Raw genomic sequence first — 16,499 nt, 5'->3', positions numbered from 1 at the left:
GAAATTACTGCTTTGGAGGTGATGATGACACGATTTCTTTTGATTTGAAATTGTTTCAAAATTTCTGCAAAAATCCTGCCACACTCCCTCAGCGAAAGAGGAGCGTGGCAGGAAAGCAGACCTGGTATATGGATCATCTTTGGAAGTTGGTCAAGATCAGATAGCATTTGCAAACTTAATTAATTTTTTCTTATTATTATTATATGCTGAGAGAAGGGGAAGAATGGTTGGATTTCTTTAAACATTTGTTTGGCTAATCAGTTAGACAATTATTCAGCCAAGGATTTAAAAAAATTTTCAAAAAAATTTTCAAAAATTTCATTATAAACCCTTAAATATGAAGTATGTTTGTCCTCTTTACCTGCTGCTGCTTGTCATTTAGCTTTTCTTCTACTCCTGACCAGTCTTGGATGATACTTGCATGCGACCTACCCAGAAATTTTTGATATAGCGTATTGCTGTCTCCTGCAACAGATCAAATGTATTTCTTTCTTTTCAAGTTTATACTGGAGTGATTTTTTTATCCCAATACAGTCCAAAATACAAATAGTGTATTTAAAAAAAAAAGAAACAGAACAGCCTTAAGTCATTAAAAATACAGAGGAAATCAGAATAAACCTGCCTTGCTTGTACCCCATACTAGGTAAATGTTAATTCATGTGTCCTGGTTTTGGCTGGGGTAGACTTAATTTTCTTCCTAGTAGCTGGTATAGTGCTGTGTTTTGAATTTAGTATGAGAATAATGTTGATAATACACTGATGTTTTAGTGTATTTACACTGATGTTTTAGTATTTACACTGATTGTCTTCCCCATCCCACCACGGTGGGAGTGAGCGAGCGGCTGGGGGGTGCTCAGTTGCCGGCTGGGGTTAAACCATGACATCACGTCATTACCAAGCCTGACTCCCCTTGCAGGCTGTCAACCTTTCCTTTTTTGACTGCTCTCATCATTCCTCCCCTCTTATTATAACTCACAACCTCTTCTGCTTATTAGGTTTCTTTGATGTACCTGGCTCTATTCCCTCTGTGATAACTCCCTGATGTCTTTGAGAAAAGATTACAAATTATCTTCTCATTTATATATTTTTTATTTGTTTGTCTTTTTTTTTTAAGGTCACTGGCCTTGGGTAAACAGGTTTAAGCTCTCCTTAGTGAATTTTCTGCATGTTCATTGAGAAATACAGCTCCACAATCCTTGGCTTTCAACTCATGTTTTGGTAGCATCATTCTTTAGGCAGTTATCTATTACTGAAATTTTTTTCTAATTTTAATCAGCTTCCTCTAGTGTGTTCCTTCTTTCTAGCCAAAGGAGGAGCAAGATGACAAACACACCTTGCAGTAAGCGTAAAGAAGTCGGAGTCCAGTAGCCCTAAACAGAGCTAGTGGAGCAGGATAAAGTTTTTACTAATTATTTATTATGTATTACTATTAGAATTATTTATTGCTGTTTACTAATTATTTGTTTAAAATGCAAGTTCAGGTAAATTATTTCCTTTTAATTTTATGCTTTATGAACCATTAAAGAATGAAGGTAAATATGACACCTGTAGGTGTACTTGCTATAGAACTTTCTCTGCAACCCCAGCAGCTGTGTAAGCTTCAGCATATAACATCAGCAGTATCTTTTACTGTAAACACATTTTATACATAAACTGCAACTGCTAACTAAATACATACTCTCTTTTTTTCTTTTTTTTTTTTAAACAGGTGTTAAAGCTGTATTTTCTGGGCATTACCATAGGAATGCTGGAGGGTCCTACAGAGGACTGGAAATGGTGGTTTCATCAGCAATAGGATGTCAGCTGGGAGAAGATACGCATGGGCTTCGAGTGGTTGTTGTCACAGATGAAAATATTGTTCATAGATACTACAGTTTAAATGAACTGAGCAGCCAAGGCATAGAGAAAGAGCTGCTAGATATGCTTGCTAAGCAAAATTAGGCTATGTCAAATGATGTGATTTTTTTCCATATTAGACAAATAGAAACAGTTTCAGAAAGTTTCCCCAAACTGAAGATACAGATTTCTGATTGTGCACCATGCCACAGAACAGCTCTCAATTTGTTATTATCCTAAATAACCAGAAAGCTGTTGACATGTTTCTCCTTTTGAAAATGAGACCTATGAGGAATATGGAAGAATAGGAGAACTAATAAGGTAATGTATCATTGAAAAGAACTGTTCTAAGAGTTTTTACTTTGCTCCTAGATAAAACTTTGTTAGAGAGGAAGTGTATCAGAGAGTTGGAGTTGTAGCTTCTAGATAACCCTTTAACTCGAGTCTATTTTAGTTTTATATTTGAGAGGGTATTTTAAAATCAATAAATTTAGTCATTTCTGTTACACTCTGGACAATATAGATGTGGCATTTTTTTACTCTATAAAAACAAATCTCAAAAACTTTGAAACGAACAGGCTCCCACTGACTTTTAGCAACCTTTGGATCAGATCTTGTTACCTAGAGGTCGTATTTTCTCCCATTTCCCATACTTTATTTTCTTAGCTCTTCAGAGCCAGCAGCAGTAGGAGAGCAAACACATTCTGTTTTGCAGTCACAGCTTGGGTTTCCGTTATATCCTAGTTTTACATAATGAAAAGTCTATAAATGAAGCTAATATAGATGCCACTGACAGAAACTAAACATGGAACAACTATTTTCCTTTTGAAATTTAACTACCGTTCAGTTAGCATATGTTCTTGCTATAGCCTCAGAAGTTGGAATAATTGCATGGGGAGAATATTCTGTACAGAATACTCTTATTAGACGTCACTTCATTGATTCCTAGACAAAGGGAGAGCTTTGATTTCCAAATGCAATTTAAAAGTGCCTTACTGTAATATTATACAATATTGAATGTTGAAAACCCTAAAAAGTATATTTTCTTCACTGGAGTAAGGCTTTAAAAATACATGATACAAAAAGAAATTTATGTGCTGCAATCCAGCTTTTTTTTTTTAGCAACTATATCTGATTTGTTTACTGTTAAATACAAAAAAAAGTCTTCATGTAATTAACACATACCTGTTTTTATTTTTCAAGTATTTAGTTGAACACATTATAATCCATGCCACAGGTTATCTAGAAATAGAGATAGCACAACTTTAGCACCTGAAGAGGGAGGAACACAAACAATACTGGCTGAAAAAGTAATGCATTCTATCCATTTTTATGTATACTCACATACAACATCATTCCCTAGAGGATATTACAGATACTTAACTATGGTGCAAGAGATGAAATGCTGTGCTGAAGAGTTAGTTTCATTACATTTTAGTCACAGCAGTTTATCTAGGAGGCTCGTTCAAGCTTGGTTTGTGGGGCTCGTGATGTTCTAAAATTACCTCTGTAGCATTTCCTTGCACCAGTGAAACAGCTGTACCTGCAGAGGGACAGGACCAAATGACAATAACCATCACATGTCCCATGACAATAACCTAAGCACAGATAATGTCTGATTCAGAAAGAAAGAAAATTATTTTATTCCCCGCCTGGTTTTGCTTAGTTGAACGTTTTCACAGTCTCATTTTCAAGGGAACATCTGGGAAATGAGAACTAAAATTTAAGGCTAGATTACTTTGAAATAGGTAGGTACCTAAGTACCCAAATGGTAGTTTCATTGGAAGTTAAGCACCCGTTAGTTGAGATACTGGTTTTAAAAGTCTGTGTACTTAGATATCTTTTAAGCCACTGACTACTTTTAAAATTTGGTCTTATATAGCTGGGAGCTATCTAGTAATCACAGTTAATTAACTATTTCAAGAATGAGATGATGATAGTTTATGTTTTGCAGAGGGAAGAATAGCATCTCTATGACTCAAATCTTTTAAGTCAGTTTAAATTGTAAGGCTGAAGAAGTTCAGCAGAGGGACCGGAGATAATCTGAACATGGAATATTCTCTCTGCTCTGGCGTAATACTGTAAAGCTGAATGGAGGGGAAGTTTAAACAGTTTTTTAATAAGCCTGTTTATTAAATGATATAATTTTAACTAAATAGATGAAGCTTGGGAGATCGAAGCATAACTTTGGGAGAAAGTCCACAAATATGAAAATAACTAATAGTAGTGGTATATAGTGTTCTAAAATTTTATTTTCAGAGTTACAGTGTACTAATATACAAAATAAATGTTTATGTAAGTGTAATTTTAATTCTTATTTTTAATTATTTTTCTCACTTTTTTCAAGTGTCATTTCACCAGAAGAAATTCTATGGCATTTTGTCATGAAAATATCACTTAAGTACAAACCTGAAGTTCAATTAAAAAAAAATAAGGGTTTCTTTATATCCCAAATTCTTCCTTTATTTAGTGATTTCTAATAATATCTTGTTATGTTCATGTGTAAAAATGTTACCAGATTTGTCTTCAGTTTGGTGTTTTATAAGATAATAAAGTTGGGCTGCTGATTTTTATTACATGCCTTCTTGTCCTGCATAGGATTTTGGGAGCTAACAACAGTTTTGTGTAGCTACACAGGTTATGTGTGATTTCTGTCACTAGATTTCTACACTAGATTTTTGTCCCACCTGTTATGAGGACAGGTAATCACTAAGTAATGTGCTTTCTATAATTGTCTACTGAACTAGATGGTAAAGTAGAATAACCCAGGTATATTCTTAAAGACTTGATGACAAATGTGATTAACTTCACAGGAAGAAGAAAAATATTCTCCACGTTTTATATTTGAAACATGGAAAAACATTTATTTTCATTCTCACCTTGCAAGTTTTCAAAAGTAAGAGAATTAAAATGTCAGAGACAAGCAAGTTGCATGCATAACTATTGCTTTGTAGCCTGGATAACATTCTCATAAACATAAAGTTAGCTGAAATGAGGGAATGGCCTCTGTAGTACTTCGACCTTTTCGAGCCCATGCCTCATTTCAGTAAATGAAGAATTCCCTGCACTCCGCCGAAATAGGAAGGGGTGTCCAGCATTTGATTAGTTGCTCATTTTGCCATTGCCTTGACAAGTGTAGTCTAAGTTAGCACACATATTAAACCTTTTGGCATCCTGAACTCTAAAATAGTGGTAAAATAAAGAAAATCTATTTCCCTTGCAATGCACGTTGTTTCAAAACATTTCTTATTTTGAATGACAACTCAGAACTTCAATGCAATTTCTCATTCATATGAAGCGGATGCAATCATGTATAACTCAGATGAAAACACATCCTAATTTATATAATACAATCATGGGAAGGCTTGAACACACCACAGTGTGTTGCTGGACATTCTTGTATGAAGCAAAGAGTTAAAAAAATAAAATAGGATTGTGCTTTTTTACCAGCATAAATGACAAATTTTGTTTGATTCCTTTTCTTGGCATAATTAGCTATTAATTTAGAATTAATACTGATGCCTTAACTAATTTGAAATGGCAGAGGTCCTTGTGGTCCCAGTGCCTCATCTTGTTTATGTAAAGAAAAATAATTCATGTTATGTTCAATTATGAAACAATCCACCCATGGAGACACTAATTATCATTTAAGAAAACAACTTTTGATGTTGAGGACATTATTTTTGTATCTCCAGCAGGGCTGATAATTGTAACTCTCTGTCAGCATATGACTGACTGTAAAGCAAGATGTCGCTAAAAGTTCAAACTGCTGATGAAATAGAGGGCAAATGAGTCCTCATTCATTTCTGTGGACTCAAGAGGTTGGGCAGAGAGAAAAAAAAAATCAAGTGACCACAATTCATTTTGGTTTCCTGCAGGCAGCTAAAAGGCTGAGATAACCCCGATAACTCTTATTAAACGTGGAAAATTCATATTAGAACACCAGAGCACCCTGTGTAAGTAACAAAATGCTACATAATTAAGTACAATCTGAGGTGGAAACCTATGAACAGGAGGCAAATTACTAAAACAATGTCTTTGAGATCAATCTTGGTTTGCCAGTTGCAGTGTAAGCAACAAATTTAAGAACACACTTCTTCCGAATCTTTCCAAAAAGGTCATTAAGCCTTGAATACACTCTGTTTACGTACTGCTTGTCTTTAGTTCATTTGGTTCCAGCAGCTAATCTTGCAAGTTTTAATAGAGGCAATATTTTGATAGGACTACAGTATTCAACTTCTGGACATTACAGACAGAAAATAAATGCTTGATGTCTTGTTAAAACTTAATCACATTTTATATTGGGAATGGGCAGTGGCAGAAGTAAAGTCTCTTCCACCATCCCTATTTGCAGATCGAATGTCCTATGGTCACTGTGCTTCAATGACTGCTTTCTTACCTTAGCACAGCAACTTGTTTTCTAGTGTCTGGTTTTTCCAGACATTATCCTCAAGTAGCTGTTTTTATTCTGCTATGAGAACAAATAATTAGAGACACATCTAACATAAGCAAATATACAAAGCATTAAAAACTAAACATTTCACTGCTTAAAAATGCACAGTTCCTCTATCTATGTCATTGTACAAGCCATTGCAGGCTAACACGTCATTGTTTCAGCTAATGTTAATGCTGTGAATAAGCTTTTTTCCTTAATGCTGTCATTAAGCTTTCTTTGCAACTACCATTTGACCACAGTAATATCCTTTAAAGCAAGGGAAACATTTACACATGCATAAGTTATCAGAAAGCTTGCCTGCCAAGCAGACCCTAACATTACCCGTTACTTCATGATAAACAGTCACCATGCAGCAATGCCGGTTTGCATTAGGAAATTGTAAAGAGGGAATTTCCACTTCAATAATATTCTACGGTTACTAGGAACTTCTTTCTCTTCCTACTCTATGCTGACATCTGAGACATCACATCACTGGCAGGTATGGAAATGCAAAGGTTTAGGCTGCCAGCATGCCAGTCTCAGTTGCCATGAACCACTACCAAAATAACATCCAGCAGAGAAGCAAATCTGAGACATCAACTAAAAAGGGAGCTAATACAAGAAATCTTTTTTATGGCCAGGCATGTAAGGCCCAAGATGTGAATCTGTTGCTACAGCTCCACTCACCCAGAAGGCAAACAGCCACATGGCAGCTTCCACATCCACCACATTTAAGTTTATTTCAGTGGCAGCTTGAAAGGACAATGGATGCTGTCAGCTTCACACAACTAACAGCAGACTTACAAGAAGGACGTCTTGAACACTGAAAGATTTGTAGGGCTTTTTTGGAAAAGTTTTTAGATTATCTGTTATAGCACTCAAAATTATTTCCTCTTATTAGGGAGCAAGGTCTCATGAGTAGTTTGCACCCATTCTAATCCCATTCTCTCCAACATAAAGGGGTTTTATTAATTGTTTGTTACTCAGTCATCTGAAGATTAGGCAATTCAAAGCTGATAAATGCAGGCACTGTGCTCTTGGACACAATTTTCATTGGAAGATGCTCTAAAAAATTGGAAAAATAAAACATATAATAGAGAAAAAGCATTAGACCAGAATATTAAATTAGCCTCCAGTCTAAATGAAGGCATCTACAACTCTGATGCAGCAGATGGGGGGAGAGGGACAAAAACCACAGAACTAGGGCAACAGAGCCAAACCAAAAGCTTTTCAAGCAATAAGAAAAACATACCCAGCACTTCTCTTAAGAAGACAATGACAACAAAAAATCCCCAAACCCACAACTCGGAGAGCCATTTCTTTTTTTTAATTGACATTTTCATTTGTTTCTCTAGAAGTAATTTCTTCCATTAGCACTTTGTCAAATGCAGGTAGTTTAGTACATTTCTACTAATAAACAGCTTTTTTGTTCCTCTAGGAGACCCATTAAAGCCTCATCCTATTTAAAAATTACAGCGTTGTTATGTCACTTTTGGGTAGCCAGCAACTGAAATATCCATCTTCTAAATGTATCCCTATCTTTCTTGAACATTGTTTAGAAAGGTATAGTGGTGTTAAAAAAATACAATGTGGCCTTTTAAATGAACTGGTAATGGCATTATCTGTGTATATTCAGATCTTTCTCTCCCATTTCCATAAAAAAAAGGCACAGAATGTAAGAAGGTATCTCCTACTGCTCTAATGAACCGAGATCAGCAGTCCTACATATAGCAACCTGCCTGTCCAGAAATTTTCTGAATAATGTTGTCAACAGCACATCAGCCAGGAAACCAATGACTTCTATTTGGATACATGTGAGAAAAAGATAATATTACCACAGAAGAACATGGCACTTCCAGCACACCGCAAGCACTGACGCCAAGAGGGTGCTAACAGGACACAGAGCGTAAAAAACAATGAATCTTCTGTCTTTTTTTACAAAGCCTGAGCTGGACTTAGTCTTACCTTTCTATTAATTCCAAGTCTTGGGCTGTCATAACCCATGAGGAGGAGATGGAGCCACCTCACTTCAGCTGTGTAAAAGCTGGTGTTCCAGTCTGGTCAACTAGATTCCTTCCTACATCTGGAGATACACAACTCCAGCAGGTAATTCATCCTATCATGCAACTGATATGTAAGCTAGATGGACTGAATTGCCCCTGAAGATGCTTCTACTGACTACTGTGATAATCTAGGTGATTCACTTAGACAACATTCCTAACCTTCTATTGTGGTTTAACCCCAGCCAGCAACTGAGCACCATGCAGCCGCTCACTCACTCCCCCCCGGTGGGATGGGGGAGAGAATCGGAAGAGCAAAAGTGAGAATACTCGTGGGTTGAGATAAAGACAGTTTCATAGGTAAAGCAAAAGCTGTGCACACAAGCAAAGCAAAGCAAGGAATTCATTCACTCCTTCCCATGGGCAGGCAGGTGTTCAGCCATCTCCAGGAAAGCAGGGCTCCATCACACCTAGTGGTGACTTGGGAAGACAAATGCCATCATTGTGAACGTCCCCCCTTCCTTCTTCTTCCCCAGCTTTATATACGCAGCTTTATAGCATGACGTCATATGGTATGGAATAGCCCTTTGGTCAGTTTGGATCAACTATCTTGGCTGTGTCCCCTCCCAGCTTCTTGTGCACCTGGCAGAGCATGGGAAGCTGAAAAGTCCTTGACTAGTGCAGCAACAACTAAAACATCTCTGTATTATTATCAACACTGTTTTCAGCACAAATCCAAAACATAGCCCCATACCAGCCACCATAAAGAAAATGAACTCTATCTCAGCTGAAACCAGGACACCTTCACTTAAGTTTAGGCTAACCCTGGAGGAGGCAACATCTACCTCTATCCATACCTAGCTCCTGCTCTGCAAAGGTGGATGTCCAAGGTGTGGCCTGGAAGCCACTGGACACTGGAAGAGGTTGCACCCGATTTTTCTGAATCACCAAAATACTTTTTTTTGCAAGAAGGCTACCTAATGTAAATACAGGGACTAGCCATGCTCTGGGGGTCCAGGACAACCATTTAATAAACAAAACAGTTGGCTGCATGCTGATGGTACAGCTGCTTATGATTGCAAAGGTTTGTGGGACAGGTTTTTTAATCTATAATTTATGCTTCCGCAACTATAAACTTCTGCTTGGGTTCAAACCTTAGACATTTCATGTGACTGTAACATTTACTTCAACCTCTTCCTCTGATCACTGTTCCTGCTACTACTAATAATACTACTGCGTGTATTATTCCCAGCACCTGCTGCTTTCCAGGAAACACCTACTTTTGCTAAGGCAACAAAATAAACTCATCCTAAAAAAAGAATCAATATACCAGAAAAGGCAAAATAAACCAAAGTAAGACAAAACTTAGGCCTACTACAAGTTATAATCTCTCAGCTGTTCAAGATGTTTAGATGATTTGTGGTATGAAAAAAAAATCATGGGAATCTTAAACTGTTCAAAATAAGGGTCATGTTTGTTTGCATCCAGCTTCCCTGGGCTATCCTGGGGCTGTCACAGGCAAAAGAATGCCCCAAACTTGAGCTTCCAGACCAGCTATGCTCACTCCAAAAGGCCGAGGTGTCCTTTGGCAGCAGGCCTTCTACTGCTTACAGAAATTCACCTCAGAAATTGCCTAATAAAAAACATGCTAAGATATGTGTTTTACTTCAAAAATATTGGTTTACATTCTTACTCCTATTTTTTCACATGTAATATTTTCATTTCTCATTTTGAAATAAAACCTAAATACGCAGCAACACAAAGGTCATCTTAGCCATTCAGCCTTGTGGTGTACGGACAGAAAATGCTGTTATGTGCAAAGAGGAAAATTAAAGCCGAAAAGCTGTCACAGATCTGGTTATACGCAACATGATTATTTAATAAGCATCCACACACTTATTATTGAGCCTGGTATCTTTTATATCTTTGGAGTCTAAACAATGTCACCACTACCCAATGTCTTTGGGATGAAAGCACTTCCTCCCTCCCATACACAAATGTACTTTTCCCAGATCATCAGCTGTGTAGAGAATTTGCAGCAACAGCTCTATTTGTAAGAAGCATGCAATAGGAGCAGTACACACACACACGTTTGCACAGAAATGTGGAGTACCATGCATTAAACCCATTCCAGGTAGCGTAACTTTAATCCAGACACTAATTAAAGATGATAATGCCTCAGGTTCCTCACTTATGAGCACTCTCTTCTTTGGGTTTACCAAGATTCCTCTTCTCACAACTCTCTAATTCCACTAAAGCACAGTTCATCCAGGTTACCCAACCTCTTCTGCCCTCCATTGGTCTAGCAATTAATTTACACCCCCTCTCCACAGTGAGAGTGAAATAGAGATGAGACTCTATTTCTCTACTATAGCCACACTCTTTGCCTCTTTCTCCTTCACTTTTTCCAAGCTGCAGAAAGGAGTCATCATTCCCACCAGGTCTCATTCCAGCCCTCCACCACAGCAGGAGCAGGATAGGAGCTGATACAAACATCATACATATACTCAGACACTGTCTGTGAAGTTCCTCACTCTCTTTTCTCTGCTACCTTCTCCCTTCAAGCTCTCCCACACCTGTGGACTTATTTCATTGTTATACATTAAATCTAAGATAGGATGGATGAGACTCAGTGCAGTAAGGCTAGGGCAGAAGTCAACAGGTCAGGGCCTGAGCTTTCATCCCATGAAGTCACCTTCCATCCAGCAGGATGCGAACTGGAAGACCTGTCAAAGAACATAAAAACATGGGGAAAAAATGAAACAGAATTGGGAAGCAACCTGTTATGTGCTACTGGCTACCTTCCTCAGCTGGAAGTTGGCACCATCCTCTCCCGGACACTCTTCAGCTGCCTGGGGTGCTCCTGCAGGCTATTTGACTAGTTCTCTACTGGCAAGTGGCCCAATCTGGTCTATGGCATTCGTCAAACATGGATGCTCACAGCAACTCAACATCAAGAAATTTTCACTGTTAACAAGAATATAAATACTGGTTAATATTATACATTATATATAACACACAGGTTCTCCAATCGCCCTGGTGTTCACTGTGTTCAAACCAGGGCAGACTATCTCCTTACAGCTCCACAGATCCCATCATACCCTTTTAAGTGTGCACACACTTCACTAAAAAAGCAAACTGATCCAAAGCATTCCTGCTTTGACTCACGAGGTAACAGCTATGACCTTCTACAAAACTCTACCCAACCTGTTTGTCAGAGCAATTTCAGATATGACTGAAGTAAGTAGCACATGAGCTTCGTAGACCAGTATTGTCATCTCCCCCCTGTTCCCTCCCTGCTCCTTCTTTTTTGACTAAAAGCATGTTTATGAATATGATGACTGTAAAATAGTATAAGATTAATCATTCTAATTTATTTCATTTTACCACAGTCCCATACAGAAGGTGAAGTGTTCATTACCAAAAATAAATTCCAGCAATAACTGGGATTACTGTACTCAGTACGTTTCAGTGTATTTTGTTCAGACTGCAGATTTCTACATTCTTCTTCAAGGTGTTTTACAATACAATACCATCAAAAACAGGGGTAAGGAAGAGGATCTAGCCTTCATGAAAAATATTTTTTTTATGAGTACACTGCCTCAATGCAGTAATGATTAGAGTTTCAATCACCTTTTCAAGGAAGCGAGGAAAAAGAGAGAGAAAGAAAGAATGGAGAACACTGTCTGTTACTGTGACCCAATTTGAGAGCTGAAATAGACCAATTACTGTTTAGAGAACAGTATTCCTTTTCACTGTGTAGCAATTTAACCCAGACAATAAATGCATATTTAAAATTCAATTGATTTAAAAACATAAATGCTGCCAATCTTCCCAATCAAAGGACTTTTCTTATTCCCTTCATTTGGTACACTGCCACAATAGGATAACTGAGAAGAAATATTTTGTAAAGTGTATTTCTGAGCCCTGTTTTTAATAGAATTTTGTTTGCTGTGAGTAAATACAGAAGGTAGTATTTTATATGTGGGTCATTCAAAATTAATTCTAAATTTTACAGCCTGCACTTTTTATATAAATTAGTTTGCATTAAAATCAGACTTCAAGACAAACTAAGGATTTGACAAAAATAGAGAAATATGGATACATATCAAAGGGATGAGTCTAAATAGATCAAAAGAGTGATGAGACTATGTTAAAATTCACCTCGGAATAAGCTTTTTAGTGAAAGAACTTTTACAAATTTGTTTAACTGCTTTTCCAATCTGTGCATTAGGCCACATAGAAGTTTCCTATTTTTCTTCTAGAAAAGCAGCTCACAGTGTTAGATTATTTCTAAGCCCTCTATTATCAATGCAGATATCTAATGCCTCTCCTTATCCTCCTAAGAAATAATGCAATCCTAATTTATTTCTCATTAAAGATGCATTGTACCACTAATCAGCTAAAGGTATTTTACTTGATGCTTCTGAAGTTTATTTTTAAGTCTTCAACATCTTAATTGCTTTGCCCTTGGGTTCCTAGAAATTAAATATAAACACAAAACTTCCTCTGGAAGTAAAATATAACCCACAAAATTTCCATACTCTTAGACAACATTATAGCAATGCAAATTTAAACATTTACATTTATTGCTTACTATTTCCAGTCGATTCCCTCTTCCTCACTCCTCTCCTCTTTCTTTAAAGCAGCAAAGTAAATAATTCTTCCCCTTGTTGACTTCAACTATTAGTTGCAACTGCTACGCTTCAGGACATTTGCCTACCTCCTAGCTTTTGAGTATGCTCCTACTTCCCCCTGCCTTATAATACACTCAGGGAAGAAAATCCAGCTGCACAGGCCTAAGGGTAACAGATACGCTCTGGTTAGGCCAATCTGCCTAATCAAGGTCTCAGGACCTTGAAACTACCACTTTCAACTACCACTACACAATCAAGGTCTCAGGACCTTGAAACAGGTATCTGCTATAATGCATAGATGTGATCTAATTCATTGTAAAGAAGGGCATTAAATTATTCAAGGTGCTTTTTATCTTTCTTACACATATTCATCAGTATAAAGTCTTGCTGTTATTTTATGTTTTGCAAATGTAGGAAGGGTATTTGTTATAGAATGCAATTATGCAACCCTTATACTGAGGTATTCAAAGACATACTATCCCTGAATGAACTTGCTCAGAAGTTTCAGTTGTAAGGAATGCTGGCACTGCAGACTCTGGGATCTGTGGTCCAGGAGCATTATTTCAATGTTTCCCACAATGTGAGAAGGCAAAAGCCACTTAACTTTGGGACAGTGACTGCAGTCAAGGTCTTAGAAATCTCACAGTTACAGGAAGACCTGCTGATTAGCATTCCCAGTTTTAATTAAATCTGGTGTAGATACTGCCCTTGGGGACTGAAACATGGTGAAGCTATTGTTCTGAAACTAGGACATAGTCTGACAAAGCCTTAGCAGAAAAATTGTAGTTAGCTGTAAACCAGACAATATAGTCAAGACAGACTCAGAGATCTCACAGAGGTTCAGACTCCAGCTCTCCGACCAAATCTGAGTTAACTATAGCTGTAGTGTGGAGGATAGAGGTTGACCTCATTTTTTTTAAGTAAAGTTACTAGCCAATATTGGAATTAGTTGGCTTCTTTAGCTGGAGCAATTGATTATTCAAGCCAAGTATTTCTTTGCTGGAAACATGTCTATTTACAGTGGAAAGATCCCCATTTCTCCTGAGGAGATAATCCTTTGCATTACTACTGATGACTTCTCTCATTCTCCACTGGCTGTCTTCACTTTCTGCCTCAAAGAGGAGCAAAAACAGAGCTTCAAGCACACATTCAGTGCAAACCTTCATCTATCAGGTACCATGTAAATTCTAACTGGTCTTCCCGTGCAGCTCACTGGTGGCTTCTTACCTTTTCAACTACCACTACACAAAGCATATTTAATTATTCCTTCTATTAACCCTGATGAATGACATCTTAAGTAAGATCTGTTAATGAGACAGAGATCAAACTGATGCTTCATGGCAGCACTCAAAATTTTTCAGCATAATATTAAAAATGACAAGTCATAGTTCACTCGCAGTAGTAGTGTTAGTACACATTCATGATGTACTTCTAACACACCACAGACTAACTTATTACAAAATAATAAACATATTTAAAGGGAATGATTTGGCAAATATGATCAATCTTTAATTTTAATGAATCTTTAATTTAATGTCTTTTAAGAGAGAAAAATCTCTTCTTACCCTGAAACCTACAGAAGATATCTAGGAGTGTATCCCAGTGAGGAAAAACACAGTTCTGGAAGTGTCATTGAGTATACAAATCCTTAATGTAATACTTAATTAATGATAAGGTTTATTTCTTACCTTCTGAACTTACAGCCTTACAGGCTGAGAGAAAAGTTTGCTATTTTCTTTTAAAGTTCTTTATATACATTGAACAAGCAGAAGATAAATTGCTGCAATTTAGTTTGATCTCACATACCTGTTACTGGGGTATCTCAATACACTGTTATATAGCTTTCTTCTCAGATGTTGCTTTCTTTTTCCTCCTTATATCAAATGCTAATGGCAAGCTGTAGAAATATTCCATTGCAAGAAGTTTCTATATTAGTACAGCAAGGAATGTATTTGTAGAAATTAAACATTTAAGTAACATATTTGTAAATGCTATTAGTAAAAAAACATCCAGAACTTGAGGCTTTTTAAAATTATTATTTTGACTGCATGGACGAATGCCAATTACATCTTTATTATTCTGCACTGACCAGTCAGCCCATCTGTGGTTTTAAACATGAGCTGTCTTCTCTGTAGAAAAATACTGGAGTAGCCTGATACATTACAAGGCCATACCAAAGAGTTCACCTAAACAAATCATAACTATTCATTTTCTTAAAAAAAATGCACGTCAGTGTTTGCCAGGTAAGGGGAAAAAAAGGCTTCATTGTGAAGTCTCTCAGTTAGCAAGAACAGTCAAGGTAAAAGAAAAAAAAAATTGAAATCTGCATTCTTTAACACAACAAAAAACTAGCAAATATAGAGTGCATCCATCACTACCATTTATTTCTCAGCTGGGGAACTCAGACAACCTTTTCTTCAACATTTATGCTCATCTTTGACTCATTACTTTAATGCTACCAGAAAACTAAATTATGTCCAGTGTTTTCACTGCAGAAACTTAACAGGGCCTCCAACGGTGTGTATGATTTCTTACAGTATGAAACACTGGAGCATTACAGAGGGAATGGGATAAGCTGAGTTTCCAGGAGGCTCTCATGAATTCAGACACTGATGGTGTCAACTTAGCTTCAATAAAATTATTTTAAATTAATACCTATGCCCAGAAATAGTCAAGGGAATTGTCCAGCCAGCTCTCCATGTTCAGAGGCTTAATAAAGAAGAAAGAGGAAGAAAGGATAGACTGGTAGATTTTTTTTCCCACATACTGAACTTTCCTTGACTGAACTCTCCCTGAAAACTGGTACCATGACAGCAAGTAATGTACTACTGAGTATTCAAGTGCATTGCACCTTTTTATCACCTCAGCCCCGAGTAGCTAATATTTCAGTGATGAGTACTGAACAAGACATGTGACTAATGCATTTTAATGCACTTAGAAGTCTTGATAAAAATAACCATTTATCAAAGAAAGCTTTTTAGTAAAAAAGCCTTATGAGTTTGAATAGTCTTACAGCCTTTGCAAAGTAGAACCAAGTTTCACTCAAATTAAGACTCTAAAAGCCTTCAGAAACATTATTCAAAAACATTTTGATGTGCTGGAATTGTTAGCCACTTTCTAAGTGACATCAAAGAAGGAGGAAATTAAAATCTTAGTAATCCTCAGAAATAGCCTAATTTGATTACTTGACCTGGTATCAAACTGTTTGGAAGGGTTGTATTCAGAAATGTCGGCCTGTCATCATCTCTGCTCCTGGACATTAAATTTCACTAAGCACAGTGTAAAAGTAGCAAAGGTACTGGGAAAATTTAATACCTAATATTTAGCATCAACCAAAATATGTGGAAGTTATTTTATTTCCTTACCCTACTTATAAATTAGGACATTACTACTCTGAACTAAGGCCAATCAAATGCTATGTGAATATTTTATTGAACACATTTCATAATATGCTTTGGACAAATTGCTGAATAAGTTATTTGCAGTGTCTTGCATACAGAGTAATACTACTTCACTTCAGAATGAGGGTAATACATTCTTCAAATAATCACATTGCGAATTTTGTGGTGTCAACTAATTCATTCAAGCATT

General features: G+C 36.9%; 1 protein-coding gene across 1 annotated transcript in view; it reads left to right on the top strand.

Moving 5' to 3' along the window:
* CPPED1 (calcineurin like phosphoesterase domain containing 1) overlaps window positions 1-4,973 on the top strand; it is a 55,134-nt gene extending 50,161 nt beyond the window's left edge. The window contains exon 4 of the mRNA XM_072878325.1: window positions 1,709-4,973. Coding sequence (XP_072734426.1) covers window positions 1,709-1,941 — 233 coding nt within the window. The 3' untranslated portion in view covers window positions 1,942-4,973. The remainder of the gene's footprint in view (window positions 1-1,708) is intronic.
* The last annotated feature ends 11,526 nt before the right edge of the window (window positions 4,974-16,499 follow it).

Source organism: Ciconia boyciana, chromosome 13, assembly GCF_034638445.1.
Source record: "Ciconia boyciana chromosome 13, ASM3463844v1, whole genome shotgun sequence".
NCBI classification, from domain to species: Eukaryota; Metazoa; Chordata; class Aves; order Ciconiiformes; family Ciconiidae; genus Ciconia; species Ciconia boyciana.
Note: the sequence above shows the minus strand (reverse complement) of the source record. Positions and strands in the feature narration are given on the sequence as shown.